This window comes from Myodes glareolus, chromosome 23 (assembly GCF_982192425.1).
Source record: "Myodes glareolus chromosome 23, mMyoGla1.1, whole genome shotgun sequence".
Classification (NCBI taxonomy): domain Eukaryota; kingdom Metazoa; phylum Chordata; class Mammalia; order Rodentia; family Cricetidae; genus Myodes; species Myodes glareolus.
This window is the reverse complement of record NC_142048.1, coordinates 50,585,313-50,608,641: the sequence shown is the minus strand read 5'-3', so window position 1 is coordinate 50,608,641 and position 23,329 is coordinate 50,585,313. Positions and strand designations below refer to the sequence as shown.

The window sequence follows — 23,329 nt, the reverse complement described above, 5'->3', positions numbered from 1 at the left end:
CCTTTATCCTTTAATGTAGTCAAGAGAGTTTGTCAGAGGCATTCTCAGAGGCTAACCTTAATCTAGAAAGTTGCTTATAGAAATATATGCCCAGAATCCTACCTCTTAGGTCTTAGATGTTGTCAATTAATACTAACCATCACCGGGTAAAAGGAGTCATTCCTTTCAGCCCCACTCCACCTCTGCTTGATCTACTGTGGCCTTTATCTGGTGTTTGCTTTAAGATTTATTTTTAAATAGTTTTCTTTCTATAATTGTTCTTATATATATTTATTGTATTTTATATGTATTGGTGATTTTACCTGGCTGCATGTCTGTGAGGTTGTCAGATCCTCTGGAACTGGAACTACAGACAGTTATGAGCTACCATGTGGGTGCTGGGAATTGAACCAGGGTCCTCTGAAAGAGCATCCAGTACTCTAAACCATTGAGCCATCTCTTCAACCTCAAGATTTATTTTTATTTACATGTATGAGTGCCTGCATATGTCTCACAGTGGCCAGAAGAGGGCATCAGGTTCTCTGAACTGTAGTTACAAATGAATGTGAGTCACCATGTAGGTGCTGAAACTGATCCAGTGCTCTTAACTGCAGAACCATCTCTCCAGACACAGGAAATTTTTTAAGCAGTCCCCCATCAGGGTGCCCGACTGCCACAGATAGATATGCATTCTTTGCACACAAACGTTCTTTCTCTTTATACCAGTGTGCTTGATAATGTTTTGTTAAATTAGTGGGTTGTGCTTACAGTTCTGATAGGAAGTAGGTAGTTGGATCTTGAGTCTACCATAAATACACTTCCTGTCATGGGTTGTTGTTGTTTGTTTGTTTTTTCCCTTCCCTGAGTGCTGCCTGCCATCCCTATGTCCAAACTTTTGGTTCCAGTGTCTCACGTGGACCCAAAGCCTCCGCCCTGATGTTGGGGGAGTGGGTATGGCTAGGCACCCTGTTTCCCTACTCTTTCCCATTTATTCTGTTGTGTCCCCATCTCCCCACATACACCCAAAGGCTGGGAGAATCTGAAGTCCTTGACTCTCCTGCCTGCTTCCCATTTCCCCGGGCACCTCTTATCTACTCCTTGTTTTTGCTGGTTTATGTCCTTTTTGTTTTCTTTTACTGTGATTTTATTGGGATTTAGGGGAACAAGAGAAAATTGTGCACTTGCTCTGTTGTTTTACCCAGATGTCAAGAACCTGTTTTTAATCATAAAAGCATTGCTCAGTTAAGTGAACCTCCAATGGCTTCTACCCTGGTTATTACGATGCCCTTGGTTACTCTCTTGCTCCTGAATCCCGTTCTTCAGGTGACCTCTCTGTGACATCTCCTTCCCCACTCATCTTTCCTTACATCGAGCCCACAGGAGCTGGAGGCACTGCTTTCCTGGCTGTATTCTTTCACTTGAAGTACATGCGCACTCAAATGGGACTGGTTTGTAGTGCGACGAAGGTGTCATTCTTTCTTAGTGGATTGGGGGTGTAGTAGTACACCCCTAGTTCATATGCTCTGGTTGTCAGTCCCCTCCCCCATGCCACCCTGAGGGAGCAGTAGTAGGTGCAGAAGCATCCACAGCTGCTGAAGAGGCTCCCCACACTCGCTGTAATAGTTCATGAAGTCATTCCTCTAACTTCAGTACCTGTTTGAAGGTAATGGGGAAGGATTGTATGGTAGATGAGAAGATACTAGCCATTAGGTTAGGAGTGGAAGGGAAATGGGCTAAGGATAACAATGAGGATTAGAGCAGCTGTGGGAAAGAATGAATGAAAAGTAGATGGAAAGGAGGAACCTGGGTACTGTTAGGACTCACAATTAAAGATTGTTACAGCTACAGAAGGTGGGAGTTAAGAGGGGACTGTGCATGGAGAAGAGAGAAGAAATGAGGTAGGAATGAGAGGAGAGACTGGCCTTGTATAGAATGAATATAATCTAGCAATATCATAATCAAAGCAAGACCATTAAGACATGCTTTTGCATGCCAGAGAGATGGCTCAGAGGTTAAAAGCCCTGGCTGTTCTTATAGAGAACCTGGGTTTAATTCCCAGCACCCACATGGCAGCTCACACTGTCTCATGCCTTCTTCTGGTCTCTATGGATACAAGGCACACAAATGGTACACAGACAAACATACAGACAAAACACTTGTACTCATAAAGTAAAATGTGGAAAGGTATTTATGCGAGGATGAAAATTGAAAAAGCAAAAACAATGTTAAAATTATCATCATATGAGGCAGTATCTCTTCCTTGTTGGGATGATTCTGAATCCCTCCCCTCCCTGTGATGTCTCATGTGGCAGAATACTGATGAGACAGACGCAGTTTGTTGTTCTAGCTCACAGTTTTACATCAGATTTGTGGGTGTGAAGTGTTCAAACAAATGACCTTTGGGGTTGAGTTTCTGCTCTTTTGCCAGTAGGTGTCAGACCTTCCTTGAGTTTTTCCCAGCCCTCTAGATGGACTGTTGCTGTTGGTAAATGTCCATATCATTGTTCCACATGTGTTAGAGATGGTGACATTCACCCACTTGGATTAGTGGGAGTTAAGTCCAAGGTACTGGTGTGGCTGTGCTGGTGTTTAGCTTGTTGGGTGCACATGCTTCTTACCTGGGCTTTGGCTGCCTCTGTTCCTGTCTACTTCCATGGTATCTGCTAAGTTCTGAGCTCAGCAGAAATTTTCTGTTCTTGGTCACCTGTGGAGTTTGGAGGGTGCTTCCTTCTGAGAGTATTGCTCCCAGGACACCCACAGATAATCTCACCTTCAGACTTTCTCTGATGTGTGACACATTGACTGCTGTCTCCACAGCCTGTTAATCCTGAGTCAGCCTGGGTATATTTATCAACCCCTGGGTATATATCTAACCCCTGTCCCATCTCTCTAGCTCATTAGTTCCTGTGTCTCCAATGTAGGGAATGAAGGTGGGTAGGGAGCGCCAATTTTATTTTGGCAGTGGTTGGGATTGAACCCAGTGTGTCTTACTTGCTATACAAACACCCTAACACTGAGCCACTCTCTCACAGTCTCTCGGTATATAAGGAAATGCATCCTCCTTCCTCACCACCCTTAAGAGTTTGGATTACAGATATGTACTCACATGTCTGACCCTCTTCTGCTTTTATGCTGGGGCACGAGAGACCATATAGAAGATTTGGGGAAATCTAATTTATACCAACTTATATTTGGCATTATATGTGTTTATATATTATTGTAAAATATATTAACTGCTGCCTGATATGCAGTTCTCGTGATGTGTGTGTGTGTGTGTGTGCACATATAAAGCAAAGACAGTTTCTCACTGGGCTGCCTTGTGTTGGTTTTACAGATGCAGGATGATGGGAGCACGTGTTGATGAATCTTTGTTCCCTGCAGTGAATTCTAATGAACATTTACCAAGCCCAATGAGAAAAAAAGTAAGTGTGTAACTTCAGTGCAGACAGGGTGATTATGAATGTGTCACTCCTGGTATTTACTCTAGAAGTCATTTTCGTAGACATTGTTCAGAGTGTCGTAAGTGTGCTGTTGCTTTTCTCACGTAAAATCTCTAGTTTGCTGTAAAGTATTTTTTGGTATACGAATGCTTTGATGTAATCTATAGAAAATGGAAGAGATGTAGTTGACCTTGAAATTAAAACTTGCCCCAAGATTAGGCAGCCATTTGTATTTGGTGTTTCTTTTCTTTTTTTTTTTAATTTTTATTTTATGTGTTTATGTTTTTCCTGCCTCTGTGTCTGTGCACTACATTCAAGTCTGGTGCCCATGGAGTCCAGAAGAGGGAATTGGATCCCTTGGAGCTAGAGTTGGTTGTGGGCTGCAAAGTGGGTGCTGGGGATTGAACCCAGGTCCTCCACAAGAACAACCAGTGCTTTCAACTGCTGAGCCATCTCTCCAGCCCCTGGTTTTTCTTTGTTTGAGTGTAGCTCGCTGTGAAGTATCAAAGCACCTTGTTCTCATGCAAGAACCTCTGTTAGATTTGCTGACCTAATCAAGATTGAATGAGGTGGATGAGAACTGTAGGCTTTAAGCTGAGTGAAGGAATTAGCTGTGGGCTTCTCTGCACTTTAGAAGATACTGCATCGTGTATATCCATTATGTTCATCACTTCATCACAGTAAGCTGGGTGCCAGGGCAGTGATGAGGATACTCCCTCAAGGCTTCTCCAGACTTGCTCATCTGATTCTTGTCAGTTCTTGACTGTAACATGCCCAAGTAAAGGACTTGGAACAACACATCAGGAGTACATGCTATTTTCATTTAACACACTTGGTAAACTCAAGCAGAACAGGCATCTCTGATGTTTCTTCCCTCTGTCACTTCAGCTTGACTAGTGACCTGGGTTCACTGCATGTTAGCACTGTGCCCACGCTACACAGTGAAGCTCTGCTGAGCTAGGTGTTCTGCTTGCTGGGCTGTTTATCTTCCCCACTTAATAGTGTGTCTTTGATCATATTAATTTCGTTTTATATTGCATATTATGAGTGAGTCTTTTCTATATATACTCACAATCCATGAGTTTTTATGAAGCACGTTACGTGTGAAATAAGCATTTACTTGTGAACACAAACATAGACGTAGAGTTGGTGACTCAATGTGCAAATAGCCTTAGATTTGGAGATTCTATCAATAGTGTGCAAGAGCACGTCTTTGTTGTCCAGTGCTTTTGTATTATCTTTACACTTTTTTTTAGTCTGATGTATAAATAGTGACTACCTGAAGCCTACACTTATCACTTCTAAAACCTTCCTTTTTCTTCCCTTTTCCAAATGCAATTGCAAAACATGACTTGAGAAACATTATTATTTTAGGTGCTTGGAGGGCAATTTCTGTTCTCTGCCCCCAGCCTGACCATGTGACTTGTTTAGTCACATCGTCATATTATCTGTTCCCTCCCTCCCGATCATGCTCCTCTGACATCCACTCGAGACTCACTTTGCAGCCTTCCCTGGCTTCGTGTAGGTGTCACGTTACCCATCAGCCCTCTCTAACACTCCCTTTTGCAGTAGTAGAGGTCTTTCTGCTTGTGGCTGCTGCCTGGTTCTGACAGTTTCATCTGTGACCGAAGTTCCTAGGTGCTATATGGATTTGGAAGGAAGCTTTACTATTTTCAGGTTCTGTAAATCTTTCTTTTATAACCAATTGAACACTGTTCTAACGGCCGCCATCTGTCTAGTGATAGAAAGACACCAAATACTAAGGTCACAGAGTGGAACCTCTATCCTCCGCTTGCCACTTACCCATGGGAAGAGTACTCCAGGTACACCGCTAACCCTCCTGACAGAATAATGTCCACAAGCTGTACAGACTGTCCTGACTTAACCTCCCAGCTTGCACGAGTAGAACCCACTTACCCACTATGGCTCTTCTCTGTCATTCATCATTCTGGTGCAAGCTCTCATATGTTGAGGACCAGTGCCCGAAACTAAGGCCTACCTGACCAAGAAAGTCAAGAACAAAACTGGGGTATAGACCTACAAGGGCCAGAAGCAACTAAGACAAAGAAACTATGATTCATTTCTTTAATTACTGAAATAATAGCTTTTGTGTTCTGTGTCATTGGAGGGAAGTTGGTGTGAGGATAGCAGAATGCCTAGGCTGCTTCTTAGAGCACTCTTGGCTGCTGAGAATGCTGGCATCTGGAAATAGCTCAGAAAACAATTGCATAGTGTATAGCCTTTTACTTTATCTCTTAAATTCTATTTGTCAGAAATAAGTATTGCTAACTCACATACAGTATAACAAATAATTCTTTAAGAAATTCTTTTAATTTTGATGTCGTTATAGTTACCAGAAGTGTATGGGAAGGACTTTCTCTCCTGTTTTAAAAAACAATCAACAATCATAGGGACTGGAGAGATGGCTCAACAGTCTCCTTCAGAGGACCTAGTTGGGTTCTCTTCCCAGCATCTAAATGGTGACTCACAACTGTCTTTAACTCTAGTTTCAGGGGATCTGGCACCCTCTTTTGGCCTCTATGGGCACCAGGCATGCATATGGCATACATACATAAATGCAGGTCAACATTTGTTCACTTACAACCAAGCAAATGTTTTGTTTTTGTTTTTGCTTTTGTTTTTTTTTTTTTTTTCAAGACTGGTTTTCTCTGTTTATCCCTGGCTGATCTTAACTCACAGAGATCTGCCTTCCTCTGCCTCTGCCTCTGCCTCTGCCTCTGCCTCTGCCTCTGCCTCTGCCTCTGCCTCTGCCTCCTAAGTACCAGGATTAAAGGTATGCACCCCTACCATGCAGCATAAGTAAATCTTTTAAAAATAAACAATACAGAACACAGTACACTTTCATTAATGTTGATATCCTTTTTGCCTAGCACAAATGTATGCAGCCTAAAGATTTTATTCCTAAAACACCAGAAAATAACAAAAGACTTCAAAAGAAGTTTGACAAAATGGCTGAGGAGCTACAGAGACAGAAGACAACCCTTGGTAAGCCAAGTCCACTGTCCTAACAGCTGGAGGTGTGGAAGCTGCTATAGCTTTAGGAAGGAAGGAGAGCCCATTACCATCTGCCCACTGGAGGCTGAGTGGTAACTGAGAGAGCCAAAGGAAAGGACAGCCAGAGAATCCTCATCACTCATTAAGTCAATGGAATTCTTTTCTGAGAAATGATTACAGGAGAAAAACAATTCCATTTCTTTAATGTTGCCTTTTTATTTAATGCCTTGTCTTTTTGTTTCTTTACCTAAAATAGGTAAAACTTAGGCAATGTTTGCTTTGAATGCTATAGGGAAACACTGGGTTCATTTCCCTTGGTCAGATTCAAGTGTGGATGTATATGGAGTATGAACAGTGCTCAGTAGGACCACTTTCTGAAACCTGGAGAGAAAACCAGTTTTAGAAGCCAACCCACATTCCAGCTTTCTTGTTAGTTGTGTGATTGTGTACATGATATCGACTTACCTGTGACTCAGTGATTACCTCTGTAAATGAGGATGCCAACACCTATCATCTTGTAGGGTCTGGGTACACTTGGATGAATAATGCATGTCCTTTACTGGGAGCTCAGCAAGGATCTACTGTCAGTGCCATGATTCATGATAGGGATAATACTGTCTGGGAAGAGAATGGCCCTGAAGGGAGTGGGATGCAGAGGTGTGGAGATGGCCTTAGCAGAATCAAACTGGTGAGGTGTGGAAGCATTTTCCTGAACTTAAAGTTGAACTGTTTCCAGATGATGGTGTTCCCGTCCTCCAGTTTGAGTCTCGCTCATTGGTGTACAGCTCCACAACTCCTGTCAGGAGTCACCAGAGCATGATGGAAAAGAGACTACAAGAGATGAAGGAAAAAAGGGAACATCTTTCCCCTACCTGTAAGTGATAACTTTGTAAAATGAAAATAATTCTGGTGAATTACAGGAGATGTATTAAGTCATAGATGTTCTTTGAAGGTTTCTCAGCCACAGCACTTTTGACTTTGGGGGATAATTCTTTGTTTTGTACACAATCTAAACCAGTAATAACCCTCCCTCACCTTGGGACAGACATTGTCCCATGTCTACTTCAGCACTAGGGTCCTACTTGGAGGTAAATATTAAGAACTTCCATGGTTAGCAAACAAATGAAGACATTCATTTGATTTGGTTTACGCTTTAGGCAAGTTGGATTTTTAAACTTTCATTCTACATATTCTGTAAGTTAATGCTTTGGGGACAATAATTGATAGGAATTCATTTTTGTCAGTCTAATGTCTACAATATACTTTACGTAGTCTTTCTACTCATTATATTATACTAAGCTTAGAATATATAGTCATTTAATATGTATATGGGATCAAGAGCAGAATAGATAGATATGCTGTTGTCCTGTCCAGTAGGAGATTGTGATTCAGTTCAGTGACATGTCATTGTTTTATCAGCCTCTCAGATGTTTGAACAGGCTCAACAGAATCCAAATACCTCTCTGTGTGAAGCATCTTTGAACGTTTCTCGTGAATCTTTAAGTTCAGGTAAAATTGTAATTTATTTTTTTCTTTTTATGACAAAGTTATGATTTGAAAGGTGTATTTTGTGTGTGTGTGTGTGTGTGTGCGTGCGTGCGTGCGTGTGTGTGTGTATCCACTCACACTTGTACTTTTGGAGATAGACTTTTGCTATGGAGCCCTGGCTGGCATGGAACTTACCATATAGACCCAGCAGGCCTCCACAACAGTGGTCTTGCTTCCTCTTGAGTGCAGAGATTACAGCCATGCACCACCAAGCCCAGCTTTCATGTTGCTATTTCTAAACATTCAAGTAACTTAGTACAACTGCAACTCACATTTCTCCTTGAGATTTGGTAGCATTGATTCAAAGCCAGGATCTCCTGCTTGAAGTCTATGGATTGCTTCCTGGGGATTTGTCTTTTTGCTGAGGAATAAGTTACTTATTTTTAGAAAACCTTGTGACTATATATGAATTACTAAATGCAGTGTAAAACATTTCTGTCTGAGAACAGTTAGTGCCGAAGAGGAATTGTTTAATGTTTAGTTAACCTGTGAAGTATGTTATTGAAAAGAGTCTATCTAAAGTAGTGTGAGAAGTCTTGACTTTTTTCTTTTCTCTTTCTTTTTTATTTTAAAGATTTATGTATGTATGTATGTATGTATGTATGTGTAGTTTCCTGCCTATATGTATGGCTGCATGCCAGAAGTGGGCACCAGGTTATAGATGATTGTGAACCATCATGTGGTTGCTGGGATTTGAACTCAGGACCTCTGGAAGGCCAGCAGTGCTTTTAACCTCTAAGCCATCTCTCCAGCCCAGCTTTTTCCCTCCAAGATTATATAACTTTCATGTGTCAAGTTTCTTACACTTTTTTCCCATAAGCCCATGGGAGACTCTAAATAAAGTCTCAGGAACCCTGAAAGAACTGTGTCCAAAGTGCTTCAGATGCTTTGTGTATCTTGGAAAGCTACAAGAAAAGATTGAGCTAAGCTTTCTTCCTATTAGTGTGCGGTGTATTCTGGCATTTCCTCCTACACGCTCTGGATTATTCACCCATTTATCTTCTCGTTTTCTGCTCGGATTTCTTGGTTGGAAATAAATAGTGATTAAGAATGTTTGACTTCATTTCCCTGCACAGTTTTATGTCTCACTGTAAAACACATACCCACACACACACACCCACATCTCAGTGAAGTAGGCTGCATCCAGATTCCCATTTTACCAGAGGGAAAACCAGGACAGGGAGAGGGCAGGTGGTTTATGCAAGATCCTGTGATTGTGAGTGACACACCCAGGCCACTGACTTAAGTAGTCTAGAATTTAGGCTCTCAGTGATCTACCACAGTGTGTCATGGCTCTTGGAAGAGTGTGATGATTTCTTTCCATTGCTAAGAGTAAATCTCACGGGCCCTCCACTGAGACCTTCATAGCACATCCATACAGGCTCAGCGTCAGGCTGGCCTTTGCTCGTCCCTTCACAGAGCTTGGTGTAAAGAAAGGTGTATCTTTGTTGCCACTGCTCAATTCTTAAAATTAAACTGCCATTGTCTCAAGCAGAAGTTAGAATCCCAGTATTTCCCCAGATTGAGTGGTTTCTCTAAAATGGAAGCCCTCAGCCAGCCAGCACTGTGCCAGTAGAGAGCCAGCCTCAAGTGATGACTATATGAGCAAAGAATGGTGACTGCCCTCTAGTACCTCATAGTGTAATAAGAGAACAGAGAGCTGGGCGGTGGTGGCGCACGCCTTTAATCCCAGCACTCGGGAGGCAGAGGCAGGTGGATCTCTGTGAGTTCGAGGCCAGCTTGGTTTACAAGAACTAGTTCCAGGACAAACTCCAAAACTATGGAGAAACCCTGTCTTGAAAAACCAAAAAGAGGGGCGGGGAGGGAAAGAGGACAGGAAGCCTTATGCTGTGGTGAATATTATTGTGTCATGGGAAGGTTTAGCAGTGTGACCTGACAGGGTAAAGGGTTCACAGGTAACTCTGACACTAAGGTGGTTCTGACAGATGAGTTGTGTTTACCCACAGTAAAAGGTGGAAGAAAGATGGCTTTCGATCTGAGGAGCCTGGAGACTTCAGGTGGTTGGGGCAGCTTAGCATTACTCCTGAGAAAAGTGCAAGTTTCATGGGAGGTCAGAAAGCTGAGGGTCCTGCATGGTTCATTTGAAACATAAATGTAACATGAGAACTTGCCAGAATATGGGGATATGGGATGGAGGAACTGCATTGTATTTATCAGAGGAAATGTTTCATAGAATACCAAAGATTAACCAGGAATGGTGGCACATACCTCTAAAACCAGCATTTGGGAGGCAGGGGCAGGCGAACCAGCTAGGTCTACATAATAAGACCCTGTCTTTAAAAGAAAACAAGGTAGTTTATGGTCAGTTGCACGTTTTTATGAAGATTCTTTATTGATCTCTCCAGATGAATCCTTCGCCAGTTGTTCACACACATCTTTTGATGATCTCTGTGGAAACCAGGGAAAGAAACGGGGAAAATCTGCTAATGAGTTGGCCAGGAAGGCGTGCTTTTCCTCACCTGTGTTGAAAACAAGCAGTTCTTACGATTCAGCGTTGCCCAATCACCTCAGTCAGCCAAGTCCTCTGAAAACTACAGACCATCCTCCAAAGGAGGGCACCAGCTGGCAGAAAGACACTGCAGGTGAAGAAGTCGACCCGGAAAGAAAGCAAGCTGCAGGTGTGTCTCAGGGGGTACCTGATGAGAAGCTCTGTCTGTCCCCTGCGCTGTTTGCCTTAGGTGGACCCAAGAGTTCCTCAGCAAAGAGAAGAAGGCCAGCGGATTTGGGTTCACCTCCAAAAGGATCACTTAAGAAGAGGTACAGTGGGAAGTCTGCCCTGACACCTCAGCTGTTCAAGTCTGACCATAGCCGGCAGTCCATGACTGACCCCTTTCTGGGCACTTCTGATGTTGGGGCTTCCTCTTATGAGGACTACTTTTCTCCTGATAATCTCAAGGAAAGGAATTCGGAGGCTCTTTCGCCTAAGGCTCAGCCGCTACTAAGCCGTTCTCTGTTCCACTCCAGAGGACTCTCAAAGTGGGAGCGAAGAAACATACTGGAAATGTGTGACTTTACCCACATTGGTAAAGAACCCATACCCATGAGCACAACTGACTTAATTTCAGAAAGTGCTTCTAGTCCTGAGAAGCCTGATGAGAAGGCAGTGAGTCCAGTTCCTAGGTGCATTTTGGTGGGAACGTCTGCTACAGAAAGCCCAGAGTGTGGCAGGCAGCCTGGCCTGCAGCTCAGGGAGGCCACAGGGCCACAGGGAAGTACCCATGCTGACACCCAGAACAGCCCTGCTCATTGCATCACACCCTTGAAAGAAGGCAGTAAGGAAGCAGGAGAACCAACTGATGTAAAATGTTCACCAAAAGACAGGACCACTCCTCCAACGTCGGCGTCTTCTGAAGGAGAAGCACACACCTTCAATTTTGGAGAGGATTGTAATGTAGAAAAATCTGTAGAAGAAAAGGAGAACATAGCCACAGGATATAGTCAAAGTATGTGAATATTATTTCCCAAGTATTTTTGTTCTGCCAGTATGTAATACTGTGTTCATATTTTAAATCTGTCATAACTTCATAATTTAAGTCATTCCCCCCCCCCTTTAGGGAACATTTGTTTGCTATTTCCCAGTGTCAGGCCCTAAACTTTGTGCTCAGATCTGTTGCCATGAATACACTTCCCCAGACTTGTCCTTGTGGACTTTAAAAAATAAGCAAAAGCACAGTAATGCTTACTTTAAATGGTTGGCTTATGCCTCTCTCACTTAGTGTGACTGTACATACTACGGTGACTGATAGAGGATTTTTTTTTTTTAATTTAGGTCTGTTTAGGAAGGGCTTTGTATGTGATGAGTTCAGTAAAGAGACTGCCAACATTGCCACTCCACAATCAGGGAGGGTTTTTATTGTGAATAAGAAAGAGTATCCAGAGGTACGTGAAAGAATCCAGAGCAGCAGAACTGAGAAGCAGACTGGACATGACCAGGGCTGTCTGCCAGACAAGGGAGAAGAGCAGAAGCAGAATTGTGCATAACAAGAGTGATGGGGAAAGAGACAAGAGAGAGACTAGCAGCAATATCCAGGGCCAGAGTGCTGGAGTGGGGGCTTTGTACTATCAGTGCTTGTGAACAGGAAGTGCAGGATCCTGGAGGTCAGCATGGGCCTTAACATGCAGCCTCCTGTCCCTTCTAAGGAAAATGACTCCTGCCTGATGGTATGGTACTGGTCGCACAGTTCCTGAGGAAGTCTGGCTTTTACTGGATCACCAAACATCCTCCTGTCGTCCAGGCGAGCTGTTGAGCTGGAAGTAGATGAAGTTTGGACCAAGTCAATGGGCTTGACCTTTTAGACTTCACGTTTCTTCCACAGAGCTCTAGAGAGAATCAGCCATGATTTTGCTAAGAAAGATAAAAAAGTAAGTTTTGAAATTTGTCAGTGTTTACTTTTGAAGAAACTTCGGGCAATGTTCAATAATAACAAATATATTTAAAATATTTTATTCAGTTAAGAATTTGGTTATGGCTGGGCCGTGGTGGCACATGCCTTATAAACCCAACATTTGGGAGGCAGAGAAGGTGTATCCTGGTCCACAGCAGGAGTTCCAGGACAGCCAGGACTATTACACAGACAAAAAATAAAAAAAAAAAAAAATCAAACAAACAAAACAACTAAAAGCAAAAAAAAAAAAAAGGAAAAGGATTTGGTTAGATGTCTCTCTAGCCCTCAAGTAAGAAGGTGGTTGTTGCTTTGATTTCTGCTTGTTTTGCTTTAAGATTATCATTCAGATAGGTTTGTTTATCCCTAACTATAATTAAATTATAATTACTAAGGTGCTTTATTTGTTGAACATCACAATAATGAGGTATAGATTTTGAGGCAAAAGTAACAAAAATATCAATAAATTTTGCAATCAAAATTGAAATCTTGGACTTTGACCATTTTTTTAAAATTTGGTTAAAATTGAATATGACCAAATTGGCCCATCATCATTTCTACATTTAGGTGACTTTAGCCGCTATAGGGTAGGTGTGTCAGGTGAAATAATTGCAGCCTGTCTCATATCTTTGAGTATAAACTCACCCACATCAGCTCATAACATCAACTAAATGCTTTTTAGTTTTAAGCTCATAAGTAGCTTAGCTTTTAAATAATTTATATTATATCCATAAGAGTTTTGTTACTGAAGATTAATGTGCTCTCAAAAATATATAAAATTGATTGACTAGTAAATATGAAAGAGTATATATGTAGAACTGTTTTGATACTTCACAATATCCTGTTTTGAGTTGTGAGTTTTTATCCTCTTTTAAAGCTTTTGAATATTATATGATATATTTAAACCATTTGAGTATTGTGTGATATGTAAATATAAATTAAGTATGACACAACTGGTTCCAAACAGCCTGGCACATCCTAAATCCCAGCATTTTTGGTGTGCTGTCTTTAGAAGTAGGTGTATTTCTTCATGCAGAGCTCAGCCTTCCTGTCCACAGTCCTAAACGTCAGACTTCAGAAACAGACGGTGAAGGGCGCAGACATGGTGTGGCCCTCCAGGACTGGAGGAGAGTGAGAGGGTTGGTGATGATGGTGGGGAGGGAGGTTGGCTTGCTGGTACACAGACAAGGACTGTGTGATTCAGTTTAACTCTGATGGAAATGTACTGTAAACTAGCCTAAACTCAAGCACTTTCTTATACTAATAGCATGAAGACTCACAGATATTTTACATTGTCCACTGTCAGCCCAGCCTGGACTCAGGCCAGTCAACTCTTTGGGGATCCACCATAGAAACAATCATAAATCCTTGGGCTGAAATGGGAATTCTGTAGTTGCCCCAGCTGGAGCCAGGAAGGCTGCTCTGAGCATCTGCTAGACCCTCCATGATCCTTAAGTTGAAATGAAAGGCTCCAGTCTGCTTTCATCTTATATGCACTTGTTGACTCTAAGATAGCGTGCAATAAGTTTCCTGAAGAAAGTTACCAAAAAGGTCAGTAACATTGAAACAGTGTGGCATAATCATTAACTCTTCACATTTTATTATCTAATTTTATGAACAAAAATAAAAAATATCCATTGTTAAAAAGAATAAACTTTCCCATCAAGTCCTTACTTTCTGTCTTGTATTAATTCTTGGATTACTATTGAAGGTTAGTTGTAGACCTGTTACATCTCACACAAGAGAGAAGAAAACAGTGTGTACTCCTACACCCAACAGACTCTAGAGAAAAGACTGATAATAAATCTAAATAGGATGTGTCAGCTAGTGAATCTGTTCAAGGGTAAGAACAGTAAAGAAACATCCAACATGACCATCCCATGGCATAGGTTAAGGTTTTTATTGTAGATATGTGAGTGAGAACAGCCAGAGGCATTAGGAAAAGTCCAGAGCAGAGAGAGAAAGAAGTAGACTGGTCATGTCATGACCAGGGCTAGGGAAGCAGGAGAGCAGAGAAGAGTGGACATAGTAGACTATTTGAGTAAGAGACAGTGAGTGGGAATAAGAGCTTAAAGGGATAGGCAGGGAGAGACAGTGTAGTGAGAATAACAAGAGATGGCAGGGGTTGGGGGAGCCTCAGCTTCATAAAGAGGACAAATGGTGTCTGGAAGGAGCAGAAGAGAGAAGGGCTAGGATGCTAGCATAGACTTTGAAATGTATCATAGGTACTTGTAATACTGAGGGAGCCTGGAGGCCAGCGTGGACTTTGATATGCAACCAGATATGTATTAGTGGAGCCATATGTCCCTTCTTCCAGATTCCAGACATAAGGAAAATGGCTCCTTTGGGCAGATGGGAACCAGTGTCACAAGTTCCTGAGGAATGCTGGCTTTAACCCCTAGAAATGCTCATATAGTCCAGGCTGATCCCATTTCTGGATGTACGGACTGCCTTTTGGAGTGTGGGGAATTGGAATTTCTCTTGGACCTGACAGTGAGTAATTAGAAAAGTAGTGACACCCTGAGAGCTCTGGCTCCCTCAGGCACCCAGAAGGCTTCTCTAAGGAGGTTTATTGACCGCAGGCCAAGCGAGAGGGCATGTTTGTGTCTACTGGAGGTAAGTACAAATGAGTATCCGACAGGAAGGAGGAGGCCAGTGCAGCAACAAGCCAGTGAGCCTATGAGGCAGGGATGGTGACCACAAATGGGGCAGGAATCAGATCCACAGGACCTTCCCTCCCCAGCAAGTCAGGGAGTTCCAGTTTGTTTTGTAGTGTGATGAGAAGCCGCTGGGGATTTTGAGCTGAAGTAACCAAATCCGATTTGTTTTCATCGTAACCCTGGAAACTGTGAAGAACAAACTGTAGTTTAGTGTGTTTGCTAGAAGCAATTACTGTCAACAGTATTTCCTTCCAGATAACTGTGTGTGTATAAACATACAAGTGAAATATATTTAAAGGGATTCTCTTGCATACATAGAATCATATTATCCTGTTGCCTTAACTTGGCCTTTTAAAAGCTCATAACCACACATCAGATGTACTCTTCACAGTGGATTATTTTTTTAGTGTAGCTGCATTGAGGATCAGGGACATTTCCTGAACTAGGTCAAAAGGATATAAAGACAGATAATTAGAGAAAGATATTTTTCCAAAATTTTTGTTGATGAAATTCAAAATTGAGTATAGTTTTTGGAGTGCATGTCTTTGGTAAGGGAGAATGAATGGCCATGATCTTATGGGGACTCTGGTAGCTGAGTTTCCCATCAAACTTGAATGCAAGTAATTCTTTACGACTGATGCTTATCAGTATTTTGTATCTCACCCTTGAGTGTGCCTTTTCACAGAGATGGGTCCTGTCCAGATCTGATGCTAGTTCACAGGAGATGGTTCTCCAGGCTGTTAGGTCCTAAGGCAGTGTTTATGTAACTGTAGGTCGTCTCTCCATGTGTGCCTTCCAGCAGGTCCTTATCTTGTGCATGTGGCACTTGGCAGTGGGAAGCTCAGCAGAAGCTCTTGGATCACGCAGGTAGTGTGGCCTTGGAATTAAGAAATTGATTGCTTTGTACTTTTGCAGCTCTAGGAAATACTGTAGGAACTATAGTGAATGCAGAAAGAAATGTCTAAACCCAGGCTATGTGGGGATGAGGTCTTACTTTCTGTTTTATTGTATGTATTTATTTTGAGTCAAGATCTGACTATGTAGCATACTTGGCCTCCAGTTAGTAATCCTCCTGTTTCAGCGTCCGGGCTGCTGAGACTATGGGTATGTAGCAACACATCAAGCTTCATTTTAACTTTTGACATGGCAAGACAGGAAGCATGAAAAGCAGCCTTGTCATTATTGAGATGACATCCTCTGCTCCCTCCTCCATGAAGTCAGTTTGAATTGCCCAGTAGATAAAGTCTACCAGTTATCCCGAGCACCCTGGTGAACAGTAGAGTTCCTACTTGTCTTTCACTAATGATGATGACAGGAGTTCCATATATCTGTCTTGGATACCAGCAGAGTTAGTTCTTTCCACACTATGTCTCACGTCTGGCCATTGATTTGATGCACATTTTCTCCTGTGCAACATGTGGTGGAATTTTACATGTCAGCATTTTATACACGTGTGTTCACTTATCTGTGCAGCTTGGCTATTTCCAAATATTGGATTCTTTTATAGAATACTAGCTGTTGGGGGTTGCTGATAGATCGCTGTCTTCCAGCAGGTCTGGCTACCAGATATTAAGGAAGGCAAGTTGCGTAAACATTTATAAACATTTGTTGGCCAGCAAAATGGAGAAAAGTCCTCCAAGTAGACAGATCTGCTGAAGGCCCAGCCTCTGTCCCTTAACTTACTGTCCTATTAGAGGCAAGCCTCTATAGAAGTTATTGTCCACCTTAGACTACCTGATATGTCTTAACTCTGTACTTTATTGTAGGTCATTTAAGTATCACGATGTGGGCATTGTCTCCAGAGATACAGGCTTCAACTAGTATTGGATTTCTGTGCCCTGCTCATGCATGGTTTAGGTAGTGCTCTGTAATACCAGCCAGCCGTTCTTGAATCCACAACTTTATCCAATGGGAAGCTTTCTGCCTGCTTGATGTCATCAGTTACAGCTTATTCGTTTCATCCACGGTGGCAGTTAGCAAGGCATTTCAAGGCTTGTGGACTTGTCTCTCAGGTGTGGCATCTGTTAACTCTTGTCTGTCCACTCAACCCACTTTTACTTTTTGAGATTGAGACTTAAATAATTACGAAACTGTTGGAGCAGGGGTTCTTTTCTATTTGTTTTGTTTCTTAGGACATTGTTTTGCTCTGTAGCCCAGCCTGGCCTTGGGGCAGTCTCCCTACCTCAGCCTCTAGATCAGTGATTCTCAATCTTCCTAATGTTGCGACCCTTTAATACAACTCCTCATATTGTGATGACCCACAACCATAAAATTATTTTTATTACTACTTCGTAACTGTAATTCTGCTACTGTTATGAATTATAATGTAAGTATATGTGGTTTTTTGGATGATCTTAGATGACCCCAAAAGGGGTTTGCAACCCAGGAGTTGAGAACCCCTGCTCTAGGTCCTGGAATTACACTCCTGTTCCACTGCACCTTTCTGCTAAGTTCTTGTTTAAATTTTTTAATTGACTATTTTATGATAATGAGGGCAACAAAGTATGTGTACAATAAGGCTAGACTGAAAATGAGAGGCGTCTAAGATTTATCCTTTGGGTAGAACACTGTGTCCACCTCCACTCCGGCCTCTCACCCCCCCCACACACACACACACAAGCTCTAACTCTACCCTGGATGAGAGTACTTGGGGGTTGAGCCTTTGGAAGAAAATTACATTCAGATGAAATCTTAAGGCGGGGGCTCCAATGAAGTAACTAGTGTTTCATGAGGAGGGTAAGAGGTACTAGGAATCCTCCTCCTGCCCTCTTTGCCACAGGAAGGGTAAGCAATAAGGCTGCCATCTGGAAGCCAGGTGGACGGGCCCTCACCAGAAGCCCATTCTCAGCACCTAGTTGAGATCAAAACCTTTGAAGTGTCAGAAACAGCATTAATCCTCATTTTCAAGTCACCCAGTTAGGGCTTCAGACAGTCATCAAACTCTTTATGTGGAGGACCAGCAGTTTGCTGGAGGCCGACAGTGACTGAGTGGCCTTAGACAGGAGGTCCAGAGAAGGGAAGTTACCCACGTCATCGGAATGGATGGTGTCACAGGATTGACAGTGTCCCCCCAGGGGAGCACAGACGCAGCAACCTGTGAAAAGCGGCACTCGGGGACCAGACTGGCTCCACAGCCCGCGCAGAACCACTTTGCACTCCGGTGCTTTTCGTTGCCTAGTGACCTTAGAGAAATGAGCAACCTCCTATGGCAGAGCATGTGAGGTAAAATAAGTGAGAGTTGTTTGCTTGCTTCTTGCTATGTCAGGGTCCCCTGTCCTCTTAATGGATATTCTATCCCTTAACTATTAATCTCGGACCTGAACGATAATGAAAAACAAATTCTGTGTTCCATGCCTGTTAGGAGCTGAGAGGCGCTTTTTTAAAAGATTGTTTTAAAAGCATCAGGAATCAATTCAGAAATGTTGGTGTCACAAAGTGAGAAAGTGCGCTGTGTCTTAGAGCACACTCATTAACCCTTTACCTGCCTGCTGCAGTCCATCCACCTCTTAGCAATTGAGGGCTTCAGTGGGTGGGCAGTTATCCAGGATTGAGAGAGACATGACATTTAAAAGATGGCTAAAGAGGAAGGAGATTACTGTGTGATTGGTTTGTCTCCAAAGGGATCCAATTTAGACATTTATAAGCAAAGAATGTTGACCTTAAAATGTTCATAGGACCCAGGATACAAATAACAGCGAGTTTGAATTCTGGGGAACCCTTAACTATTCTACTTTTTTTTAGCTTACTGATTTCATTTTTATACTTATTTATTGGGGCGTGCATTGTGCAACGGTGTGTGTGTGTGTGTGTGTGTGTGTGTGTGTGTGTGTAGATCAAGACAGCTCAAAGAAATTAGTTCTTGCCGTCTACCATCTGGAGATGGGACTTAGAATTCTTTACCCACAGAGCCATCTTGCTGGCCCCTATTTTTATTTAGACAGAATTCTGGTTTTGAAGCATGAATGGACATTTTCAAGTGTGACTCCTAAAACTTGAGTCACTCTGGGTTTTATCAAACGACTGTCCTACCTGCAAGGTAGACTTTCTCATGTATACCTTTTAGTTTCTGGAAGTGCTTTTATTATTTTGCCGTGGAGCATATTTATTTGTGTGCCTAGCATGTGCATTGGGCAGTGTCTTCTGTACTGGGCAGTGGCAGCCTCATATTGTGTTTGCCCTTGAACCAGCCAACAGGTAGGATGTGCAGTTCAGCTGGCATCACCTGCTACAGCTGCCACCTGCCAAGGTCATAAATGTGGCTCATGTATGCCCCACATATATTCTGCTTAAAAAGCCCAACTAATCTTCAAAGTAGTCAGACTCCTGGAGGAGAGTAAGAATAGAGAGCTCGGGCAAGGCTGCAGGAGTAAGGGTCAACTCTCACCTTCTCCATTCTACACAGCTGGCGTCTCACAGAGCCACATGGAGCGCAGTGGATTCTCGTGGGCTTTTGTGGCAAGAAGTTGGTTTAATGTGAAAATCTGGCAGGGAGCAAAATGAAATATGTGCAGATTAAAACCTGAAGTTTTGTTCTGAGCACTATTCTAGAAGAACTAAGTCCAAAGCTGGGTTTTATTATTATTTTACAATAACTGATTGTATCTAACAGGTATCTTCTCTGACGAGCTGGCTTTTACTATTATTTTGCAATTAAAAATGTTAGCTAAGGAACAGAGGTGCAAACATGCAAGTTGGCTGAAGCCCTGTGACCAACCTTGAAGCTTTGCTGGGATGTTTGGAGGGAACTGCCTGCTGACTCTAAAGGGATTTTTTTTGTTCGTGTGTGAATATGGTGTCTGTGTGTAGTCACAAGTGTAATTACACATGCACATGGTGTGTGTAGTTACACACGCACATGGTGTCTGTGTGTAGTCAGAAGTGTAGTTACACGTGCACATGGTGTGTGTAGTTACACATGCACATGGTGTCTAGCCCCAGGTTCTTCCACTGCCCTCTGTATCTCACTCTTTGCAGCAGTATATCATAGTTGAACCCAGTGCTCACCTATGTGGCTAGTCATTAAGTTGTATAGAGTTTGGGTCTGGTGTGTGATGTTTTTACTTTTTTGCAAATTTTAAAGCTTAATCAAAACACAATACACAGAAAGTGAACAATATGGTTAGTCTGGCTAGCAAACTTGCTCTGGAATCCTCCTGTTTCAGCCTTCCAAGTACTTGGATTACTAGTGGGTGCCACACCCACATGGTGTTTATGCAGGTTTAGGGGTCCAGACCCTGCTCCTTAGACTTGTGTGGCAAGTACATTATCTGCTGAGTTGTCTCCCCAGCTCTCTAACTAGATCTTAAAAGAGCGAGGCAGATGGCAGTGATTGGCAGAGTCTGCAGTTTTCTCTTCCCGTTAGGCATCAAGAGAAGCTTAACTTGGTTGTGCTTAACTTCTATTTGCATGTTGTGTCTAACTAACCTTCACTCCACTTGGTTTTAGGTGTTAAAAGTGAACCGTTGAGGCCTGAAACTTCAGACAGCTCTTGTTCAGACCTTGTCAGACCTCACAAGAAACCAAAGAAATGTGGGAAAGGACAAAAGGTCAGTGGATAAAAGTGTGATTACAGACCTTCAAATGCTAAGATATCATGTTATACATTGGGTTAATGAGGCAAATTATTTCATGCATCATGTGTTTGTTTAAGAAATTAATTACAGGTGAATGTGGGCAGTTTGCGTATAACACTGAAGGTCTGACGTCATGCAGGATGAAGTGTTGGCACTGACAAACCTAGCTTCCTCATGTCACTTTACCAGCACATGCCTGGCTGTGAGCAAACCTGCTGCTGCTCCTAGGCACAGCGAGGGCCAGTGTCTGTTGCTCTGTGCCAGTTTGCAAAATATTCGCTAAATTGGGGTAAAACTCCCAGATATCCTCCATTTGTGAAGAAATCAAGGCCTGGCATAAAGCCCTAAAACCAGTAGTCACAAAGCTCATAGAGTCTATGGTGAACTTGAAGTCAGTATGGTGGGGGAGATGACCCTGCTAGGCCAGGGGAATAGTGACAGCGACTCGATTGCTTAGACCTTGCTAGAGGCACTGATTGAGATAGAGGGAGGGAGAGGACAAGTGCCTTTGCCACTTGGTGGATCTGAAGAACGGTAGAAATTCCTTGATAGGTGTTTTATATTTAAGCTTCCTAGCACATTGAGATCTTTTCTGCAGGGTTGGGATGAGCGTTTGTTTGACATCTGGTGGTTCAATTTGCTGGTATTAAGGCTGACTATAGGATTGTGGATTAGATTGGTAACTAAGTACAGCTTCCTTATCTAAATCATCTCCAGGTTAAACTAGTACCTGTCCTCCTCCTATTTCCCCTCAGAAACAAGAATTTCACCTGCTTGGTTTTCATCCATAGTAGATTTGAAGATGATCATGGTAAAGTGAAATCTGAGATTGGGACAAGCCCTGTTTTTGTGTACAGTGCAAAGCAAGAGATTCCATTTTATTAAGCATGGAACTTGTTCATTTTATCTTTTTAAAATATTGTGATAGAGCCAGGGCTGTAGCACAACAGCAAGCCTGTGTGGTTTGATCTCCAGGGCTGCAAAGAAATGAACATCTCATAATTGAATGTTAATGTTGAAAAGAGAGTTTCACCGGGCGGTGGTGGCACCCACCTTTAATCCCAGCACTTGGGAGGCAGAGACAGGCTGATCACCATGGTATCGAAGCCAGCCTGGTTTACAGGGGAAGTTCCAGGAAGCCAGAACTACACAGGGAAACCTTGTCATGAAAAAAACAGAAAGGAAGGAAGGAAGGAAAGAAGGAAGGAAGGAAAGAAGGAAGGAAGGAAAGAGAAAAGGGGGTTTTATCTGCTAATTATTGTGACACATGTAGGTTGACTAGTCTGGTGGCCAGGATAGTGTTTTCATGTGTGCTGCTGCTGTGGGGATGAACACAGCTTGAAGCTCAGATATTTCTCTGGGACCTAACTGGGTCTTCACTCTTAGAGTAGCAAGGGTCCATCTTAGCAGGCCAGTCAGAGTGGGTATTGCTGAATCCTGTGTAACATGGAGATTCGGGGTGAAGGGTAGGGGACCTTGAGAAGATCCAAGGTCTAAGCATCAAAGGAGATGAGGTACCTACCCAGTGACAGTGTACCACAGTGCTGTGTTTATTGTGAGCCTTCCTGAGGGCCACAGTCCTCCTTGTTTAATCTGTGGTTTGTTCTGAGAAATTACCAGCTATTGCCTTTTATTGATTTGTTGGGGGGGGGGCTTCTGGGGGATGTAAATATTTGTTATGTGTGCACTTGCATATGGAGGACATTGCTTCACACGTTATTTCTTGAGATAGGAACTGAACCTGGAACTCACTAATTGCCTAGACTGAGTAGCCATCGAACTTCAGGGACACACCTGCTTTATCTTCCCTCTCCCCTGCCCCCAACCCCATGGATGCTGGGGATTTGGACTCTGGGCCTCATTCCTGTACTGAGAGCACTTCACCTCCCCACTCACAGCATCTCATAGTCCACTATGTGCATCCCTTTGTGAAAAGAGAAAGGGAAAACTGAGTCAAAAGAAAAAATTCTCCCGATTGGTCAAGAAAAATACATTAAACATCTAAGTGTTGTTCTGGTTGGTTGTTTTTGTCAACTTGACACAAACTAGAGTTATCTGAGAAGAGGAACCTCAACAGAGAAGATGCCTCCGTCAGATGGCCTGTTTAGGCAAGTCTGTAGTGCATTTCTTGATTCATGATTGATGTGGGACAGCCCATCTACTGGCGGCATTGCCACCCTTGGGCAAGTGGTCCTGAATTGTGTAAAAAAGCAGGCTGAGCAAGCCATGAGGAGCAAACCAGTAAGCAGCTCCCCTCCATGACCTCTGCTGCAGCTTCTGCCTCCAGGTTCCTGCCCTGACTTTTCTCAGTGATGGCCTTATAAACTAAGATGGAATAAACCCTTTCCTCCCAAGTTGCTTTTGGTTATGATGTTTATCACAGCAATAAACACCCTTATCTTACCTGAGTTTCTTTTTAGTAGGGAACAAATAAAATTCTATAAAGAATTTATAGTCTCAAGATTATAACTTCCATTAGAATAACTTTGGTTTGATACACACTTTCAATAGGAAGAGTATCTTTACAATCAGCCCATCATCAGTCTCTTTTAGGTTGACAGTTCTAATACTGATAAGTTTATTTGACCTCTTTTTACTCTGAGAGCTTGGTTAAGCAGTTTATTAGCTTTCCTTTTTGGTTTATAGTATGTTTAGTTGTGGGCGGTGATAAAGTACATCATCGCAGAGAGGGAGGAATATAAACTCAGGCA

At 42.7% G+C, this 23,329-nt stretch overlaps 1 protein-coding gene across 6 annotated transcripts in view; it reads left to right on the top strand.

Moving 5' to 3' along the window:
* The window catches only part of Mcph1 (microcephalin 1), a 194,206-nt gene that overhangs the window by 16,437 nt on the left and 154,440 nt on the right, over nt 1-23,329 (top strand). For 5 of the 6 annotated variants that reach the window (XM_087901113.1, XM_087901112.1, XM_087901114.1 and 2 more), the window contains exons 4-9: nt 3,314-3,401; nt 6,311-6,425; nt 7,171-7,308; nt 7,854-7,943; nt 10,349-11,446; nt 20,491-20,591. In XM_087901113.1, the coding sequence (XP_087757239.1) occupies nt 3,314-3,401; nt 6,311-6,425; nt 7,171-7,308; nt 7,854-7,943; nt 10,349-11,446; nt 20,491-20,591 (1,630 nt within the window). The remainder of the gene's footprint in view (nt 1-3,313; nt 3,402-6,310; nt 6,426-7,170; nt 7,309-7,853; nt 7,944-10,348; nt 11,447-20,490; nt 20,592-23,329) is intronic. The other variant, XM_087901116.1, reaches the window with a different exon arrangement.